The 18,993-nt window shown below is 49.7% G+C and overlaps 1 protein-coding gene across 1 annotated transcript in view; it reads left to right on the forward strand.

The window, feature by feature from the left end:
• Positions 1 to 18,993, forward strand: part of ITGB5 (integrin subunit beta 5) — a gene marked incomplete at its 5' end in the record, with an annotated part of 119,373 nt that overhangs the window by 53,465 nt on the left and 46,915 nt on the right. The window contains 3 exon segments of the mRNA NM_001246669.1: positions 11,294 to 11,455; positions 12,891 to 12,986; positions 14,990 to 15,079. Of these exon segments, the coding sequence (NP_001233598.1) occupies positions 11,294 to 11,455; positions 12,891 to 12,986; positions 14,990 to 15,079 (348 nt within the window).

Genomic DNA, 18,993 nt, shown 5'->3' on the forward strand with positions numbered 1-18,993 from the left:
TTCTGTGGTCTCGCTGTACCCTCTAAGCTGCATTTGTCGTGGGCCTCCTTGGCCGTGACCTTGTTTTGTGCCCCAAGCACAGCTTGCTTAGAACTGGTGCCCAGAAAAGCTTTCCTGGCTCCCTGTGGCTTCCCCACGGAGCCACCTTACCAGGCGGGTAAGAATCCAAGTGGGGCGGGGCAGCTAGGTGTTCAAGGGGACGATCTGGAGGCAGGCGGGGGAGGATGGAAACCTGTCCTTGGTCCTTTGAATGACCGTCCTCCTCTGTCAGACCTCATAGCCCCTGCGGGTGACTGACTCCCTCCCACCCCAGAAACCGAATGGCCCCCCAGGCTGGAGGCCCTTGTTCCCAGAGAAGTGACATCCTTACTCCCTAGTCCTCATTTCTCCCCCTGCCCCCACCTTCCGCCGCCACCAGATGTTGAACGTAAAGGGAACAGCAAGTCTGTCTTCATTCTTGGGAGGAGCCGCTTTTAATTATTTTCTCAAAGACTTCCCGCCTGGTTTTCCATCTCCATTCCGCTTCCCCTTTTCATGGACTGCTGCCCTGAATTTGCCACTTCAGAGTCCCAAGTCCCCCAGGCTGACATCCACACCCCCCCACCCCACCCCTGGCTGCCCCCTCACACCCCCTCACCGCCCTGGCCCCTCTCCCCCTCCTCCACCCCCCAGCAGCGTGTATCAGATGGTCCCCGGCCCTGCTGCCCCCTTTTCTGCAATTCCCGGTAGGTTTCTCAGCTCTCAGCACACACCAGGTGATTTGATGAAATGTTTTCACTTGAGTGAGTCCCTTAATGCTTCCCATATTTATATGATTAAAAGAAGCTGTGTGTTAGATTCCAAAGCATATTAAATAGTTGGTGGAATTGGGAGCGATGTGATTGAAGACCTCTAGGCGTTGTGAGGGAGGTTTCTGGTACTCAGCCCTGACCTCGTTCTCATATCCACCTCCTGTTCCTCCCTGAGCACATGCTAGGTGCAGGGTTCTTGTTATTCTGGGCCCCACACCCCTTCTTCTCTTCCCGTCAGCTCCAGATCTCTGCTGCCTTCTGCGTACCGAGCAGAGTGTTGGTAAATTCTCCCCTGAGCTTCCCCCCTAAGAAAGTTGCCTCTGGCCCAGCACTGATTGAACTGGTCGGTCCTCGTGTCATGTTCATCTGCTCTGCGTTCTCTCTCTTGGTCCTTGGTCGTTGCCTACACACAACAAGGACGTGGAGATGCAGGCTGAGAAGCGCAGTAGCGGCACCAGGATAGAGCCAGTGGGCTTTGTCTCGCCAGGATGGAGGCAGGTGATGTTGCGGGAGGTGGTTCCAGCTGGGAGGTGCTGCAGCAGTGTCGGAATAGACCCAGTGGTCTTGCCGCACAGGGATGGGGGCAGGCGGTCTCTCCAGGCGGGAGTAATCAGCTCAGGACGGGAGCAGTTCTGGGTGGAAGGGAATTTCCCTTCAAAGCAACACCAACACCACAGTGTGTAACAGCTCTGACCTGGGCTCTTTTAATGAGCCGTTCTGATCCATCGCCCGAGCCAGTCGCCTGAGCAAAAAACGCTCCTGCCAGTTGCCTTGGAGGTTGCAGTCAAGAGTCAGGTAGCAGTGTAGAGCAAGTTTTATTTATGCCCTTAGAGAGGATGGGCCGTCCTGGGTGGGGATTGGTGCTGGCTACACCTGGGTCTTTCCTTATAGCCCTGTATCATGGAGGTATCTGGGGACCCCTATTCTCTTGCCCAGTAATTTCCTGTCCCCCCGCTGCGCTGTGTTTGCGCATTTGGATCCTCTGATTGATTTCTGGTGAGGATGCCTTGTTTGCAGGGGAAAAGGTTATAGGGAGATGCTCTGTTTGATTGTAGGCCCCCTGTTTTAACAATAAATGGCCTGTTTTGAATCACCCAGGGCAGAGTCCCTCTCCTATCTTACCTAACACTCACAAAACCAGAGGGTTGGCCTCCTGGGATCTGGACAGAGTCAGAAATGCTGGGCTTGGTGACAGCTTCCCCCACCACTCTTTTACCCCGACAAGTGTGTCCAGCGTCTGTGGATGGCTGCTTTCCACATGGTGTGGTCTCCTGTGCCCGTGTCCGGCCGGCCTGGAACAGCTGGAGTAAATGTAGATCACAGAGCACAGCACCCTGGGTGGCAGAGTGCCCGTCAGTGGTCAGGAGAGGGCTGACGCTTGGGCTTTGCCTGCTGCTCAGAGTGGCTTGGAAAGGGGAGGGTAAAGGGTGCAGCGTTGTCCAGCGGCTCTGTTTCAATGCAGGTTCTGGGAATGAACCGGCCGTAAGAGAGGCTCCATAGTTCGGGACTGTCAGAGGACCAGGGAAGTAAGACGAAAAAGGTCACTCCAAAGTTTCTAGACAAGGCATTTGATGGTCCCTTTGTCAGAATGGGAAAGTCCGGCCGGGAAGATGGTACTTCAGTTTGGGAGAAGTCGAGTTCCCGGTGACAGCAGGCACGTCTGGCTTTTGGTCCAGACCTGAGACTGAAGCTCAGGAGAGAGATCCAGTGGGGAGGTTGTGAGCTGTCTACGCAGATGCATGGACTTATAGATACATGTCCTCAGAGGAGGATGTTACCTTTGACCTCATCCAATGTGGGAGAGGAGGTGGATTCCACGAGCAGCCGGAGGGAAGAGGGGCTTGGATGATGAGGTGTCCAGGGAACCAAGGCCAAGAGGCTGGAGGGAGGCCCTCGTTGGCAGCAGAGGCTGAAGAGTGAGGCCAGAGGATGGCTGTGGATAGATGGGGTTGGTGACAAGACCTCAGCACAAGGTTTTCAACACTGGCTGTACAGTAGACTCACCTGGGAAGCTTTAAATACTCCGGTGGCTGGGCTGCAGGTCACGTCAGAACCACTGAGCTCAGCATTGTTAAAGCTCCCTCGAGGGCCCCCACGTGCAGCCAGGGCAGAGAACCCGTCAATATGTGTGTGAAGGAGAACGGGGTGTGTGGAGAGGTTGCATTACACGGAACTGGGGAGAGGAAATAGAGGCAACCAGTCTGCTAGTCTTAGAAATGAGTGATGAGAGACACTGGGTCAGAAACAGGGCCATTTATCAGCAGTGGGTCATGAGCCCATTTTTAGGCTCAAGACAAGGAAGTGGAGGAGAAGCCGGCTGATGGAAGGAAACTTCCAAAGAGGGTAGGATTTGGGGGCTGCATTTCCTCTGCTTTCTTTGGGGCAGTAAGATCAGAGGAGAGGCTAGGAGGCCGCCCCTTTTGTTTATGAGGCATCCTAGGGCCGTGGATCCAGACGCTGAGCACCTGGAATAGATGGGGAAGCGAGTCCTGCTACTTGTGTCTGTTGGCCACTCCTGAACGTGTGGTAACTGGGAGTTGGAGCGGCTGGAACAGAACCTTCTGGTGGATTTGATGCAGGTTCAGCCAGGGGACTAAGAGAAGGCTAGTGAACAGCAGTCCTGGCCAGACGCCGGATTTCTGGCTTCCGAGTCCAGCGCGTTTCCGTCCCGCCCACCCCTGACATTTTCGTCTGAGGGTGGACCTCTATGGTGGTTGATTAGACTGGCTTTTAAAACTCTTGGAGGAAAATTTGGCTAAACAAATAAGTCTGTTTGTTTGGGTTTTTTTTTTTTTTTCTTTTTTCTTTCTCTCAAAATAGTTCTGTCTAAAAATTTAGAAAAGGCAGGCAGTTCCTGTTGTGGCACAGTGGAAACAAATCCGACTAGTAATCCATGAGGACGCAGGTTTCAATCCGTGGCCTCGCTCAGTGGGTTAAGGATCCGGCATTGCTGTGCGCTATGGTGTGGGTTGCAGATGTGGCTCAGATCCCATGTTGTTGTGGCTGTGGAATAGGACAGCAGCTGCAGCTCCTATTTGACCCCTAGCCTGGGAACTTGGCATATGCTGAAGGTACACCCCCCCCCAAAAAAAAGCATAATAAATAAATAAGTAAAAAGTTAGAAAATGCAGATAAGCAGAAAGGAAACATCACTCATAACCCTGCAATCCAAAAATAAGATTGTGTGTTTCTGGATTACAGATTTAAGTCAGATTTTCAGCTCCGTGGAAATAGGACCGTTGCTGTCAGTTCTTGACTGTTTACTCCAGGCAGCTTCTGAGCTGGGTGCTCCTCTGGGGCACCATGTTTAATCCTCTCAAGCCCTGTTCTATCGGTACTATTATTATCTCCATTTTACAGCTGAGAGCCTGGGACTGGGAAAGATTAAGTACCTTGTCCAAGGTCACAAAGACCGAGCTGGGGGCGATGTGGGCAGGAACCATGATTTGCCAGACACTGGTGAGCCCACGCTCCCAGCTGCTCTGTGGGCACTGCCTCCAAACAAAGGAATGTGCATCTGAGGTATGCCCAGCACAGTACGGACCTTCAGCGGGGGCATTAATTTACTGTATTTCAATGACTTCCTGAGCCTTCTTTTACAAGAATGCTCTTGAGGTGTAATTGATGTACAGTGAATTACGTGTATTGAAAGGGTACAGCTTGACCAGTTTGACGCTTAGACCCATGAGATATATATTCACCACAGTCAAGGTGACAAACATACATCCTTCTCTCCCCAAAAGCGTGTTTGTGCTCCCTGGTCCCTTCTCCCTCCTGTGCCTCCTACCTCCCTACCCCAGGCAGCCACGAATTTGCTTTCTGTTACTGCACATTCGTTTGTGTTTGTTAAAATCTTATAAACCTAGTATATCCTGGTTGGGGGCCTGGTTTATTTCCCTCAGCGCAGTGGCTCTGAGATTGATCTGTGCTGTTGAGTGTCTCTGTTCATCCTGTTTTAATAGTTCTCCATTGAGCTGTGGCTCTACCACAGTTTATCCATCCTCCCGTTGATGGGTATTTGGTGGTTTTTACCTATTATACATAGAACTGCTCTAAGTATGTTTAAGTCTTCATATGGATGTATGCTTTTATTTCTCATGGGTCAGCCTCAAAGAGTGGGATGGCTGGGTCAGATGGTGGGTGTTTAACTTTTTAAGAAACCGCCAAACTGTTTTCCAAAGTACTTGTATCATTTTGCATCCCTATGGGCAGTGTGTGCTGGTTCCGTTCCCTCCATATCTCTGTCAGCCTTTGATGTCATCAGTCTTTCTAATTTTTAGACATTCTTTTAGGGGTGCAGTAGATTCTCCCTGTGGTCTTAATTAATACAAGCCTTATAAACTTTCCGCTGTGCAGTTCTTCATGGTGACCTGTAACAGCTGTGAAGCCTTACATATCAAGTAGTAAAAGGAAAAGAGAAGAAAGGTGAAAGTTTGTACTCATCTTAGAGTAATAACGATAGATCCTTTGGTTAGTCCCTCTTGTGTGCTAACTACTCGTTAACCTGGCATCCACTCTGCAAAGTAGGATTGTCTCCATTTTACAGATGAAGAAACTGAGGGTGAGAGAGGTGACGTGACTGACTTAGGGTCTCAAAAAGCAGACTTGCACTCAGCCTGAAAAGCAAAGACCCGAACTCAGCCTTGTCTGTTCCAAAGCTCTCTTATCTGGCCTCCAGGCCTAACTCCATTTTGTAATTAGACCTTAAAAAAAAAAAAAATCGACTTCCCCATTATGGCTCTCTGCCCCAGATGTGGGATGCAGAACTTAAGCCTTCCACATGGTCCAGATAGACATCAGGAAAATTATTTCTAATGTAAATTCCCTGTGGAGTCACTGCCTATAAAATCTCCAAGCCCCGAAGCCTGGGTGCATGAATAGCATGTCATTCTCTGCAGCCCAACCTCTGGGCCAAGTTCGTTCACATCACTTACGTAACAAGAGTCCACTTCAGAGAAGACAGAATTATTATTATTATGCTGTGCCACTCTTCATTTGTGGAGCTATTTCTGTTTCAAATGCAGTCGTCCAATTCACCAAATATTTATCTTGGATCCGGCCATCATTAATTGAGAGCCTACCATGTACTTTCCTGAGTTTTCTCAGTGGTTACACAGCCTCCCCTCTCCCTATGTGATGGGGTCGTTTAGCTTTGGGGGTAAAAGGCAGGTCATCTGAATTGGCCTTCTCTGCTCCTTCCTGTTTCAGTAACCTTGGGCCAGGGACTTACTATCTCTGAGCACCAACAAGATGGCAATTATGAATGACCTCCTCCACAAGGGCTGCAGTGGAGATGGGATGGGATAGTGGAGGTGATCAATAAACAGACGTATGACACTTCCTGTCTTACCAACAAGAAAAAGCTTTGATAATCTATATGGGAAAAGAATCTTAAAAAGAGTGAATGTGTGTGTATGTGTAACTGAATCCCTTTGTTGTATGGCAAAAATTATCACAACATTGTAAATCAACTAACTTCAATAAAACATTAAAAAAGGAGTTCCCGTCGTGGCGCAGTGGTTAACGAATCCGACTAGGAACCATGAGGTTGCAGGTTCGGTCCCTGCCCTTGCTCAGTGGGTTAACGATCCGGCGTTGCTGTGAGCTGTGGTGTAGGTTGCAGACGCGGCTCGGATCCCGCGTTGCTGTGGCTCTGGCGTAGGCTGGCAGCTACAGCTCCGACTGGACCCTTAGCCTGGGAATCTCCACATGCTGTGGGAGCAGCCCAAGAAATAGCAACAACAACAACAACAAAAAAAACAACAACAAAAAAGACAAAAGACAAAAAAAAAAAAATTAAAAAAGAAAACACTTCGAGGTGTTAAGTAATGCAGTCAAAGCTTCAGCGGTAATTGGTGGTGGCAGAAAATCCACATGCCCATCTTCTAGCTTTTAAGTTCTGCATTCTGTCTGCTCACTGTCATCCTTCCCTAGGTTCCTACACACTCCCTGAGAAGCTGAAAAAGTTAAATGACAGAGCCAGCATTCAAAGCCTAGTCTTGTAAGAGTAGCAATGGCTTATTAAAGATGGTTTGGGGGGAAGTGGGAAAAATAAAAAGATACCACCTATAATCTCAACCCAAACCACATTATGGTGTATCAGTCTCTCTTCTCTGCTCAATAGAAAGTGATGCTGGTTTCTTACAGTTTGTAATCACACTGCAGTTAGAGTACTGTGTTCTTTGGTTTTCACTTTCTATTACACCTGTTTACACAAAGTTTCATGCTTTTTGTGAATATAATTTCTAATGGCTGAGAGGAGATACCACAGTTCACTTAACCATCCCCAAATCAAAAGTACTGTGTGTGTGTCCTTCAAAATATCTTGCAGATTGTCTCCTGAAGTAGAATCATTGAGTCAAAAGATAGATACTACTTAGAGTTTGTCTTTTTGCCTTTTCTAGGGCCGCTCCCATGGCATATGGAGATTCCCAGGCTAGGGGTCTAATTGTAGCTGTAGCCGCCGGCCTACACCAGAGGCACAGCAATGTGGGATCCGAGCCACGTCTGCGACCTATACCACAGCTCACGGCAACGCTGAATCCTTAACCCACTGAGCAAGGCCAAAGATCGAACCCGCAACCTCGTGGTTCCTAGTCAGATTCGTTAACCACTGAACCACAACGGGAACTCCGATACTACTTAGAGTTTTTTCAAGTCAGATGTATTGAGGGTTAATTTACAGAGTAAAATTCATCAATTTTAGGCATAAAGTCTTATAGCCACCCCCACAAGTAAGGTATAGGTGATTTTGGTCTCCCTAGAAAGTTCCTAGTGTCCATGTGTTGTTGATCCCTCCCTTTCTTCTCGGCCTTTAACACCACCCATCTGTCTTCTGTTCTTGTATTTTTGTCTTTGCCTGGATATCTTCCGAATGGAGTCAGATGGTAAGTTGCCTTTTAAGTCAGGCTTTTTTCACTTAACACAGTGCTTTGGAGATTTATTCAAGCTGTGTGTATCAGCAGTTGTTTCCTTTTCATTGCTAAGTAGTATTCCTTTGTGGAGAGGTACTATAATCTATGTATCCACGACTTGATGGACATTTGTGTTGTTTCTGATTTTTGGTGATTTTGAGTAGCTGTGATAAACTGTTTGCATAGTGGTTTTATGTGATCATATGTTTTCATGTGGGTAAATACCAAAGAGTGGGGTGGCTAAGTTCATGGTCAGTTTATATTTAACATGATAAGAATATGCCAAACTGTTTTCTAACATTGCGGAAATATTTTGTATTCTCACTAGAAATTTATGAGCATTCTAATTGTTCCACTTCCTTTCCAGCACTTGGTATTTTCAGGGCTGGTTGTTTTGCCATTGGCATAGCTGTCTGACGGCTATCTCATTGTGCATTTAGTGTGTATCCTTAATGACTAATGATGCTGAGGATACTTTCATGTGCTTATTTCCATCCATGTCTTTTCTTTGATGAAATTTCCGTTCAAGTCTCTGTCATTTAAATTTCAGTTGTTTGTATCATTACTGACCTATGAGAATTCTTTACACACTCTGGATACAAATCTTTTATCAGATTTTTATTTTTTGCAAACATTTTCTCCCAATCTGTGCCTTGTCATTTCCTTTCTTCAATGGTATCTTTCAAAGAGCATATGTTTTTAATTTTGACAAAGTCTAATTCATCAGATTTTTATCCTGTGAATCATCTAAGAAATCTCTGCCTATACCAAGTCACAAAGCTTTTCTCCTTTGTTTCCTTGAGCCGGTGCATAGTTTTAGGTCTGTGATCCACTTTGAATTCATTTTTGTTTATAGTAAGAGCTATGGGTGGAGTGTCTTTTTTTTTTTTTTTCCCTCACATAGATACCTAATTATTGCGTACCTTCCGTCAGATGCCCCTATGTGTGTGGATGGATTTCTGGCCCCTCTCCGGTCCTGCTGGTCTCTCCTTTTGTCTGTACCACATTGTCTCATTTATTATAGCTTTCAAACACGTCTGGACCTTAGGTAATGAATCCCCAGCTTTACTGCTGTTTTTCAAAACTGTTTGATGGATGAATTTTCATTGTTTGCCTTTCTGCATAAATTTTAGAATCAGCTTGTCATTTTCTCAAAAAAGGCCTCTGAGCTTTTGATGGGGATTGTGTCAAATCTGTGGGCCAATGAGGGGAGAGATGACATCTCGCCAACATCGACTCTTCCAATCCATGAACACGATCCCCTGTTGTTTTCCAAGAGTCTGATTTTCTTTAATGTTTTTATCAGAGTTGTCTTCTACTTTCCTTTAGGGTGTTTGAGGACATTGCTCTGCCCTTCTGGGTAGTAGCCACATTTTTCCTGCACAAAAACCCTGCTGGTTTACACCTCCCTGATGATGTTTTAACTCCCAAGGCTCTCACTCCCTCTCTTCCACAGTCAATGGCTTATAGCTATTGCTTTATTTACTTAAAAGTTTTAACCTCTTTTTCTTTTCTTTTTTTTTTTTGTCTAACCTTTTTCAGAGTATACCATACGTAGAGAAAACTATGTGTCCGAGTGCATCTTGGTAAATTTTCACAAGGTGGACTTACCAGGTGAAGAAACGGAACATTACCACCCCCTGGGACTTTTTCTGGTCATTACCCCTGTCCCTCCCACCCCCAACACGCACCCCCAGTCCTACCACCAAAGGGACTGCTCGTCTCCACTTCTAACCACATAAATTAGTTTTGTCACGGCTTAGAATTTCCCGGCCATAGGGGACCTTCTAGGTTTCTTCCTCCAGGTTCTGAAGACGTGCCCGAGCTTCTCCTCATGCCTTGACCAGTGCCTGCAGTACACCCCCGCTCCTTTGCCTTCTCCCACATTTCTTCTGCAAGCTTCCTTGGAGGGGCCTCCTTACCTTTAGCTCAGCTTTCGTTTCCTCTGCCCTGGCAAGCTTTGCGATCCCCACCCGCCGGCTTTCCACTGAAAGTGTGTTTACCTTTGTGAGCACGTATTAGCTGGACTGTAGGCTTTTTAAGGTCTGGAACAGACTGTCTCATTAACTCAGTGCCTTCCATGGAGGTCAGTAATTACCTGTTGGATGAATGTTGAGCATCTGGGAAACGGATCCCCAAAGGTGAACTCCTTGCTCACAGCTGGCCTCCTGGCTTGCAGTCCTCACTGGCTTCTCTTCAAACCCTTTCTCTTCCTTGCATTACTCTTTTTTTTTTTTTTTGTCTTTTTGCTATTTCTTGGGCCGCTCCCACAGCATGTGGAGATTCCCAGGCTAAGGGTCCAGTCGGAGCTGTAGCCCCCGGCCTACACCAGAGCCACAGCAACATGGAATCCGAGCCGTGTCTGCAACCTACACCACAGCTCACGGCAACGCCAGATCGTTAACCCACTGAGCAAGGGCAGGGACTGAACCCGCAACCTCATGGTTCCTAGTCGGATTCGTTAACCACTGCGCCAGGACAGGAACTCCATTGCATTACTCTTTTTGTGACTTATTTCCATGCTGCTTTTGGAGCAAATGAGAAAACGCAATGGCTCTTAGAGGCTGTGTTATCCATCGTTGTGGTGCTAAGAAAGAGAGGTTGATACCTCAACCCCTCATCTGCTGTAAGGTGATAGCTTTTAACCTGTGAAGTCTATGAACCCAGACTCCTGTATCAGTGTCAAGTGCACGTGTGTAGATAACTCAGCGATGTTGAAACCTGTCCTATACTCATCCTGGTACCCACGTACTTTGGGGTGCCCTTTCACTACTGGTATGAAGGCGGCCCTCTCCCAGTTTTTGTTGCCCCTTTATCAAGGTCTGGTTGCTCCTAATGAGTAATGACTGGGAATGTTTTCATGCAGTGTTGGGGCCCCAGCGGCAAATATGAAAAATAGAATCCTTCCTTTGCAGTACGGCCTGTATTGAGCTGTACTTCTGTCTAAAGAGTGGACACATTCCATGTTCTGAAGCAGGCCAGGGAGAAAAGAGCCAGTCGGATTGACCTTGAACACGAGAGTAATTCAGTTCATGGTTGGAGTGGTTTCTATCCACCAGAAAGATGGCGGGTCCTGCCAAACCCTCGAAAGGTAGATCTGCCTGTTGGTCACTTGAGCACTCTGTTCTGAGTCCTTCGTGTCTAAGTGGGCACTGAAGTGGTCCCTCACCGGTCGTCTTAGACAAGGGCAGCCAGCTGAGTGTGTTGTAGGGAGGTTGAGGTAGGTCAAAGGCTGTTCTGGGGAAGGAGTCACAGGCGAGGCTAAAGGGGGGAAGCAGCCAGGAGGAGTGGCCACAGGTGAAGAGTCGGAGCAGGAAGGTTGCCGGGAGGGAGGGGTTCTAGGTCCGTGGGCCTGTTCGGGCTCCCGCCCCCGGTGGAGATTTGCCTCAGCAGCTGGCTTCCAGTCAGGCTGGGTCTCTCCTGAGCTCTGTGGGACCCCCTGTGGCTGTGTGAGTGCTCCCCAGCTGTGCGCACAGAGGAAGGCCTCCAGTTCAGGCCGCGACTCCTAGAGACAGGCCGGTGCCCCATCCAATGCCCCAGGGCAGGCGTGGGCAGCCTGCTTCACACCCATCTGACTCTGTCCCTCAGGAGAAGATTGGTTGGCGGAAGGACGCACTGCACTTGCTGGTGTTCACAACGGACGATGTGCCCCACATCGCACTGGACGGAAAACTGGGGGGCCTGGTGCAGCCACATGACGGCCAGTGCCACCTGAACGAGGCCAACGAGTACACCGCTTCCAACCAGATGGTGAGGGCTAGGGACACCCGCACGGCTCCCGCGCCCACCCCACCCCCACCCCATGGTCTGAGACCCCCCGACCCGATGGTCCGAGACCCCCCACCCCATGGTCGAGACCCCCACCCCACCCCACTGGCCTTTGCCACCTTCCTCTGGACCTGTACTCACTGCCTTTCCCATTCATCTTGGAACTGGATTTCTATTCCATCTTCTCCTATGGGGCTTCTAGAATATTTCTCAGGGATTTATACAGCTGGTTGACGCTGGGCTACAGAACAGCTCTCAAAGGGGAGAGGCGGTTTTACAGGAGGGAGAGGACTGTGTTCTCGAAGAGACCAAACCTGGGATAGAGATTAGCGGGCAAGGCCGGTGAGGACAAAACTTGCTGACTTCTAGAAATGGGTCCCTACCGTAGAAAACTGACAGACCACTGTAAACCAACTACAATGGAAAACATAAAAATCATAAACAAAAAAAAACAGAAGTGGTTCCATCATGGTCAGGGGTGGGTGGCAGGTGTCCTGCATGGGATGAGAAGCTTCAAGGGCCTTCCAGTTCCAGTCGTCTGTCACTGTGACCAGGCAGTTAAACAGAATTAAGGCAAAATTTCAAACGTAATAATAATAATAGACCACATTTGCTATACAGTTTTTCCCCCCTAAAACCTACACCTGTTTCCTTCCCAAATTCAACCTGACTTCTGGCTAGAGAGACATTCTTTCTAATTCTTGCCAGACTAGCCCATTTTCTCTAGTTTCAAGAGGTGGTCAGTATCTAGGACTTCCATATTATCCAAGAATAGCGGAGTCTGGAAAAAAGGACCTCCAAACTATACAACTTGGTGACTGCAGAAGCTCACCAGTGAGGGCCCCTGGACCCATCATCACCCTTCAAACCCTTTAGGACATTGTTAAACTGCCTCGCAGCTTCCTTGCTGCTCTGCACCCCCTGCCCTGCCCCAGCCCAACCCTCAGCCCGAATGTTAGCTTATTCCCTTGTGCGCCATGAGCAGGACTGAGCAGAACTTGCAGGGGACATCAGCAGTGCCAACACAGGGCATAGCAAAGGAAGATTGGGCAGGGAGATCAGAAGGTTAGGCAAGAGAGGAAAGATTACAGGTGCTGATGGTAGATGGTGGGATGTGTTCTTAGGGGGGGGTCTCCCCACTCTGCCCCATCCCTGCTAAAGGGATGGAAACATGGACCAAATGTGGGAACCCTCTTCTCATTTCTCCATCCTGGTTTGAGAGGGGTGGAAGGAGTGAGTCTAGTTTGATAGATTCCAGAGGTCCTTTCCTGGTGGGTCTCCCCTATACAGTTCCTCAGTTAGCAGCTGCCAGGGGCAGATGCTTTCACAGGTGATGGCTTCCTGAGTGCTCGTTCAACCAGGCGCTGAGTCTCATTTACCGGACATGTTACAGCCTCAACTTTTGCCTTGTCCCCAGGACTATCCATCCCTTGCCTTGCTTGGAGAGAAGCTGGCAGAGAACAACATCAACCTCATCTTTGCAGTGACAAAAGGCCATTATATGCTCTACAAGGTACACTTGGAGGGAGTGAGGGAGGCTGGTGGCCTGATCTAGGGGCTGTGCTGACCCGAAGGTGAATGGGAGATTAGAACGTGGGGTCGGGCGGAGCATGGGAGGCAGGGTGATGGGTGTTAACAGCCCTGCTCTGTGTGGATGGAGACCCATAAGAGGGTGGAATATAGCCCCGTCTTGAACGAGTGGCAAATAATAGTACTAAGAAAGTACTCACATAGCAGAGCATACCAGGGGAGTTAACCATGTGGTTTCTGGTTTGACCATGAGAAACTTCAGAAATGGTACCAATTCCTATTTTTCAGATGATGAAATAGAAACGCCCAGGGACTAGGGAAGGACGAAATGAAATGACAGTGTGCAAAGAGAAAACTAGGCATTGAGGCAGGCTGCATCACTAATTCCATCATCCAAAGGTTTTATACCTTCCTGCAGGGTACAGGACTAACTCAGACTATTGTTTCCAAGAAAACAATGTCGTGCATGAACAGAGCACTTTCCCCAGTCACTGCATGGACCACCAGTCTGAACTCCCCTCGTGGGCGGGCTCTTCCCCACGATCACGGACAAGTCACCCTTCACTGGGACCGTCCTCTGAGCTGCTCAAGGGGTGCTCGTGTGTTCTGAATGCGAAGCCCAGCTCACCTCTGACTGACGTCCTTGGAATGGAGAGGTTCTGTGGACTTAATCCCATCTCTAGAGCAGCCAGCCCCGGCCCCCTCCTTACTATTCTGAAATAGCCACAAAAGAACCTTTGTCTGATGGTGTGTTTTTCTGCTCCTGCCTGAGATCATCACTGATAAAATGCCACCTATGTCTCCTTGAGATCTTTATCCTCTTTCAGTCTGAATCCATTTTAGAAGATGAAAACAAGATGTCTTTTTTTTTTGTTTAGTGGAAGACAGCAGATAGAACATATCGATACACAGGTACCTCTTTTAGAGGGATCAGTTACACAGACTGTACTGAGAATGCTTCTGGTGCTTCAAGAAGGAAGAGACCCACCTTAGCTTAAGACAGCCTTGCTCAGAACTAAGGACGGGTCATCCAGGGAGGAGGCCCATCCAGTCCAAGGCAGGCTGAGGGAGGTGGGTGTTTCTGGATGCTTCTGTTGCTTTAGGAAGTAACATACTCAGGTGTTGGTATAAGTGAAAGAGGAAAGGCTGACATTTCAAGCCTGCCTGCTTTGCAAGGACATCACCCAGAGATACCAGGCCTCCTTGGAAGGCACCGTTCACATCTCCGTTCCCTCTTAAGAGCTGTGTTTGAGATCCTTGGAAAAGTTTCCCCTTTCATTCCTGCTGAACAGGTTGAGGGCATCCTTGAACTGAACCTGGGAATACCTGTGCAGTCCAGGAAAGAGATGGCAAGAACATCCAGAGCGTATTGACCTTGGAGGTGGCATTTCAGAGAGTTGTCCATGACATTCCAGAGAGGAGGGGGCTCCAAAAAGGAGCATAACATTATACTTTAGGAGTTCCCATTTTGGCTCAGCAGGTTAAGAACCCAACTAGCATCCATGAGGAGGCGAGTTCAATCCCTGGCCCCACGCAGTGCGTTAAGGATCCAGCATTGCTGCAGGCTGCTGCATAGCTCACAAATGTGGCTCGGATCTGGCGTGGCTGTGGCTATGGTGTAGGCTGGCAGCTGCAGCTCCGATTTGACCCCTGCTAGCCTGGGAACTTCCATGTGGTGCCAGTTTGGCCCTGAAACAAAACAAAACACCAAGAAGGAGCATGACATACTTTAGGAGCAGATCTTGTTGGGCCATTCGCACTCAGATCTGTGAGGCGATACTCCACGGCCTGCTGCAGCAACCCTGTTCCCTTGTGCGTGTTCTTCTCGCCCTCCTTGTAGCATCTTCTCCAATGTATGGTGTGAGAAGGTGGTGGAATATGGAGCTGGGGCCCTGACTCTTGTAGCTCAGTAAGACAATGTTCGTGCTTTGTCAGTACGAAGGGCAGAGTGGCCTTATTTCTTTTCTTTCCTTTTTTCCCCCCAAGAACTTTACAGCCCTGATACCTGGAACAACGGTGGAGATTTTACATGGAGACTCCAAAAATATCATTCAGCTCATTATCAATGCTTACAATGTAAGTCAGTGTTTCTTTTCCTACCCTCGCCCCCACCCCTGCCCTCTCCCACTAGGGCTCCGGGCACTGGGGTGGGCTCAGGTGGGTAGTGCACCATTGCTGCTGTACTTGGCTATGCCTCCTGCCTCTTGAGTTTGGTTCCTTCTTGTCTCACTCGGGTTGGGGTGGAGAGGGACCTCTGCTCAGGGCAGCCCTCTCCCCTCACCCCTGCCACCTTGACTCGGCATACGCTGGTCCCAGTGAGCAGCAGCCCCTCTGTCAAACTCAGACTGGTGGCCCCTGGCCCTCTTGGGTTCTGACGTCGTGGTAACCCTGGGCCCTAGCAGGACACCATGCTGGCGTGGGTACAGGTGCTCTGCCCATCCAATTGCCTGGGTGATCCTGCCCGTGTTCCCTGTGGCGAAAGATGAGAAGCATGCACACTGACCTGGCCTCCCAGTGGGCAGGGCTGCCATCCCCCAGGCTCGGAGAGCTCCACATAGAGCTGCCTACCAACAGGGGTCCACACACTTAGGATCTGCCTGGAATCAGGTCCTTTGAGAGGAGCCTGTGGGGCCCTGTTCAGGTCTGTGCTGTTGCAATTCACCTCATTAACTGGCTCGCTAGAGTAAGTACAGCACCTAAGGACGTGGTATAGGAGTCACAACACATCCCAAACGGGTCATCCATGATTCCTAAATCTTCCTCCTTCCTACCCTCCTTGCCCTCGATTCCTAACATCCAAGAAGTCAGGACTCATACTACCTTTTCTCGGGAAAGCGGCAGGCATGGTTTCTTGTGCTGGGAAGAATGTGCCCTCAGCTGTCCCCTCCCTGCGAAGCCCCAGTATGGTCTCAGCCTCCGGTGCCCACCCAGCCCCTCCTGGGGCCACGAAATGCCCAAACTGGAATTCCGAGTGCATCATCCTGTTAAAAGGAAGTTCTCTGTAGGGGAAGCATAATTTCAGTAGCACTGCTATTCCTTAACTTCTGTGGAATAGACTTGTGGGCTAACCTGGGGACAGAAATAGCCCCTCTGACATCACATGTGTATTAGAAAAACCACCTTGGAGTTCCTGCCATGGCGCAGTGGAAACAAACCCGACTGGGAACCATGAGGTGACAGGTTCGATCCCTGGCCTTGCTCATTGGGTTAAGGATCCGGCGTTGCCATGAGCTGGAGTGAAGGTTGCAGATGCGGCTCGGATCCCACATTGCTGTGGCTGTGGTGAAGGCCAGTGGCTGTAGCTCCGATTGGACTCCTAGCCTGGAGTCCATATGCTGCGGGTGTGGCCCTAAAAAGACAAAAAAAAAAAAAAAAAAGAAAAACCACCTTCCTTTCTCCTGACCAATTTACAAGTGCATATTTGGAGCTCTGCCTTTCCAGTTGACTTTGTTACCCTACGGATGCAGCCTTGAGCTGTAAAGTACTGCCAGTTAGACCAGGAGCTGTAGGTAGTACCTCGCTTTGGGGCACCCAGAGCTTGGGGAGTGGCCATCCCTCGCTCAGTCTCCTAAAGGTGGTGAGCGGGTGGCAGTGAGGTTTGTGGCTCATTGTCCTTCTCCCTGCCCCCACCTCTGTTGGAGCCAAGGGTCCTCTTCCTCTCACACATGCTCTGATCCTCCCCACTCCTAGAACAAAACTAGACTTCCTGCTCCTTTCCTGCTTTATTCCCCACATACTCACATCCTCTTTTCTTGTCCCTGACCTTTAAGTCTTCACCAGATCCAGGGGCCACCTCAGAACCCAGGGAGAGCAGATTTCCAGGTGCACTATGCTTTGTGGCTTCCAGATTTCCACAGTGAGAGGATGTGCCATGTACAGAGAGAGTCTGAGAAGAGAGTGTGTGTGTGGCGGGGGCCAGGCCTGCTGACTGTCCCCCTGTCCTGAGGGCCACTCCTCACTGTGACACCTTGGGCCTTAAGCTGTGGACATGGAACAAAGGAGTTGGAGCCAGAGCCAGAGGGCTGCCCTGTGCCGCTCCCTGCATCCTCCTGGGGTCCCAGAGCTTGGAGACCCCAGGGTTAGCCAGGGGCGGGGGGCGCTGCTCCTTGGATCCACTTTCACTGGTACAGTGACGGCTGCTTGCCTCCTGCCAAGCCAGGGCCTGTGGGGAAAATGGCAGAAGGGCAGCACATTCTGGGCTCGGGTGAGGGGTGCAGCTTTCTCTGGGTCTCTGGGACCCAGCATTTCCATCCTCAGTCAGCTTGGAGTTCAGATGCCCCAGGCAGCTGGCTGACAGAGCTCTGGGGCTCTGCTGGGAGCATTTCCTGCTGGAGGCCCAGGCCCCTGCTCCTGTGGCTTTAATAAAGGAGGGCATCATGACACCCTGTTCTGTAGAACTGGGGAGTGGTGCACCCAAGACAGACAAGGCGCTCTGCTCAGTCAGTGCTCCGTGCGGCCGAGCCATCTGCATGTCCACACCCGTGTGTGGGTCTGCTGAAGACCAGAGTGCACAAGGCAGTGGTGGTGGTCCCCTGGGCGGAGTCTCATAAATGCTCAGTGCTGCTCTTGCTCCGAGGCATGTTGCATTGGCCCTGAGCAGGATTCATGATCGATCAATTCGTTTTCTTAATGGACATCCAGGGGCCTGGGGGAATGTGCTCTGAATGGTGGGCAGAGGTCAGGAGAGGAGTGGGAGCCCCCTCTGCTGTGGAGGGGTTGGGACCTGGAGGAGTAGAGAAAGGGACCTGTTCCAGGCAGGAGCTCCATGTGGAAGCTGGGATGAGCCCCCCGAGGAACTCTAGGAATCTGGTACCACAGCCTGACTCCGTTCACCTGGTGCCTGTGAGAGAACACATTGGGAACACATGCGACTCATGAGTGAGCATGTGAAACTCCACTTTTTCTTTTTGTCTTTTTAGGGCTGTACCCGAGGCATGTGGAAGCTCCCAGGCTAGGGCTGCAGCTGCTGGCCCACACCACAGCCACAGCAACACGTGATCCGAGCCACATCTGCTACACCACAGCTCACGGCAATGCCAGATCCTTAACGCATTGAGCAAGGCGAGGGATTAAAACCCTCATCCTCATGGATACTCGTCAATTTTTTAACCTGCTGAGCCACAATGGGAGCTCCCTGAAACTCCACTCTTCAAACAGTTGTTTCTAGAATACCATCCACAGGGACTGTTCAAATTCAGTGGAAAACTAAAACAGCTTTATTGAGAGACAGTTAACATACAATACATTATGCCAATTTAACGTGTGTCATTTGATAAGTTTTGATACCTGTATACAAGTTACTAAGCCATCACCACCACCATCAAGACATCAAGCGTGTCCATCACCCTAGAAAGTTGGGACCCTAGGTAAGCCCCTACTTCCTGCCTTCCCTTTAGTGGACATTTTAAAGAAAGCTGTTAACTGGAGAAGTGTGAAGCAGCAAGGTATTCGGAGCAAAGTCCAGTTGGCGGGAGCCGTGTTGGGGGTGTGTTGTGCTCAACGTTGATTAGTCCCCAATTCACTGGCCACCATCCTTTGATTTGATTCTGCACAAGACTGTGTGTGTGTGTGTGAGAGAGAGAGAGAGAGAAAGTGTGCACGTGCTGGTACTTTCACCTGCAGTAGGGGCTCTGATTATCCTTTCACCTGCTCTTGCCCTGGCCGGGGTTGGAGCACAGCGGTAACCAGACTGTTTGCATTTCTCCGTGTCACCTTACCACCTCCACAGTTTGTGGCGGATTTCACGAGTCGTGTGTTGCATGACTATGTGTGGTGTTGACCTCTGCCTCCCTAGAGCTGGCAGACTGTGGGGACATCCTGAAAGGGTTGCAGCGAACACGTCAAACAGATGCAGTGGCCATGGCATGTCCTCAGGCTGGGGAGGGAGCAAAACGGAACGGGCACATTTCATGTAATGTCTCATAGAATTGCATCTGTGGGAGTTCCCGTCATGACTCAGTGGTTAATAAACCCAACTAGTATCCACAAGG

This window comes from Sus scrofa, chromosome 13 (assembly GCF_000003025.6).
Source record: "Sus scrofa isolate TJ Tabasco breed Duroc chromosome 13, Sscrofa11.1, whole genome shotgun sequence".
In the NCBI taxonomy this organism is placed as follows: domain Eukaryota; kingdom Metazoa; phylum Chordata; class Mammalia; order Artiodactyla; family Suidae; genus Sus; species Sus scrofa.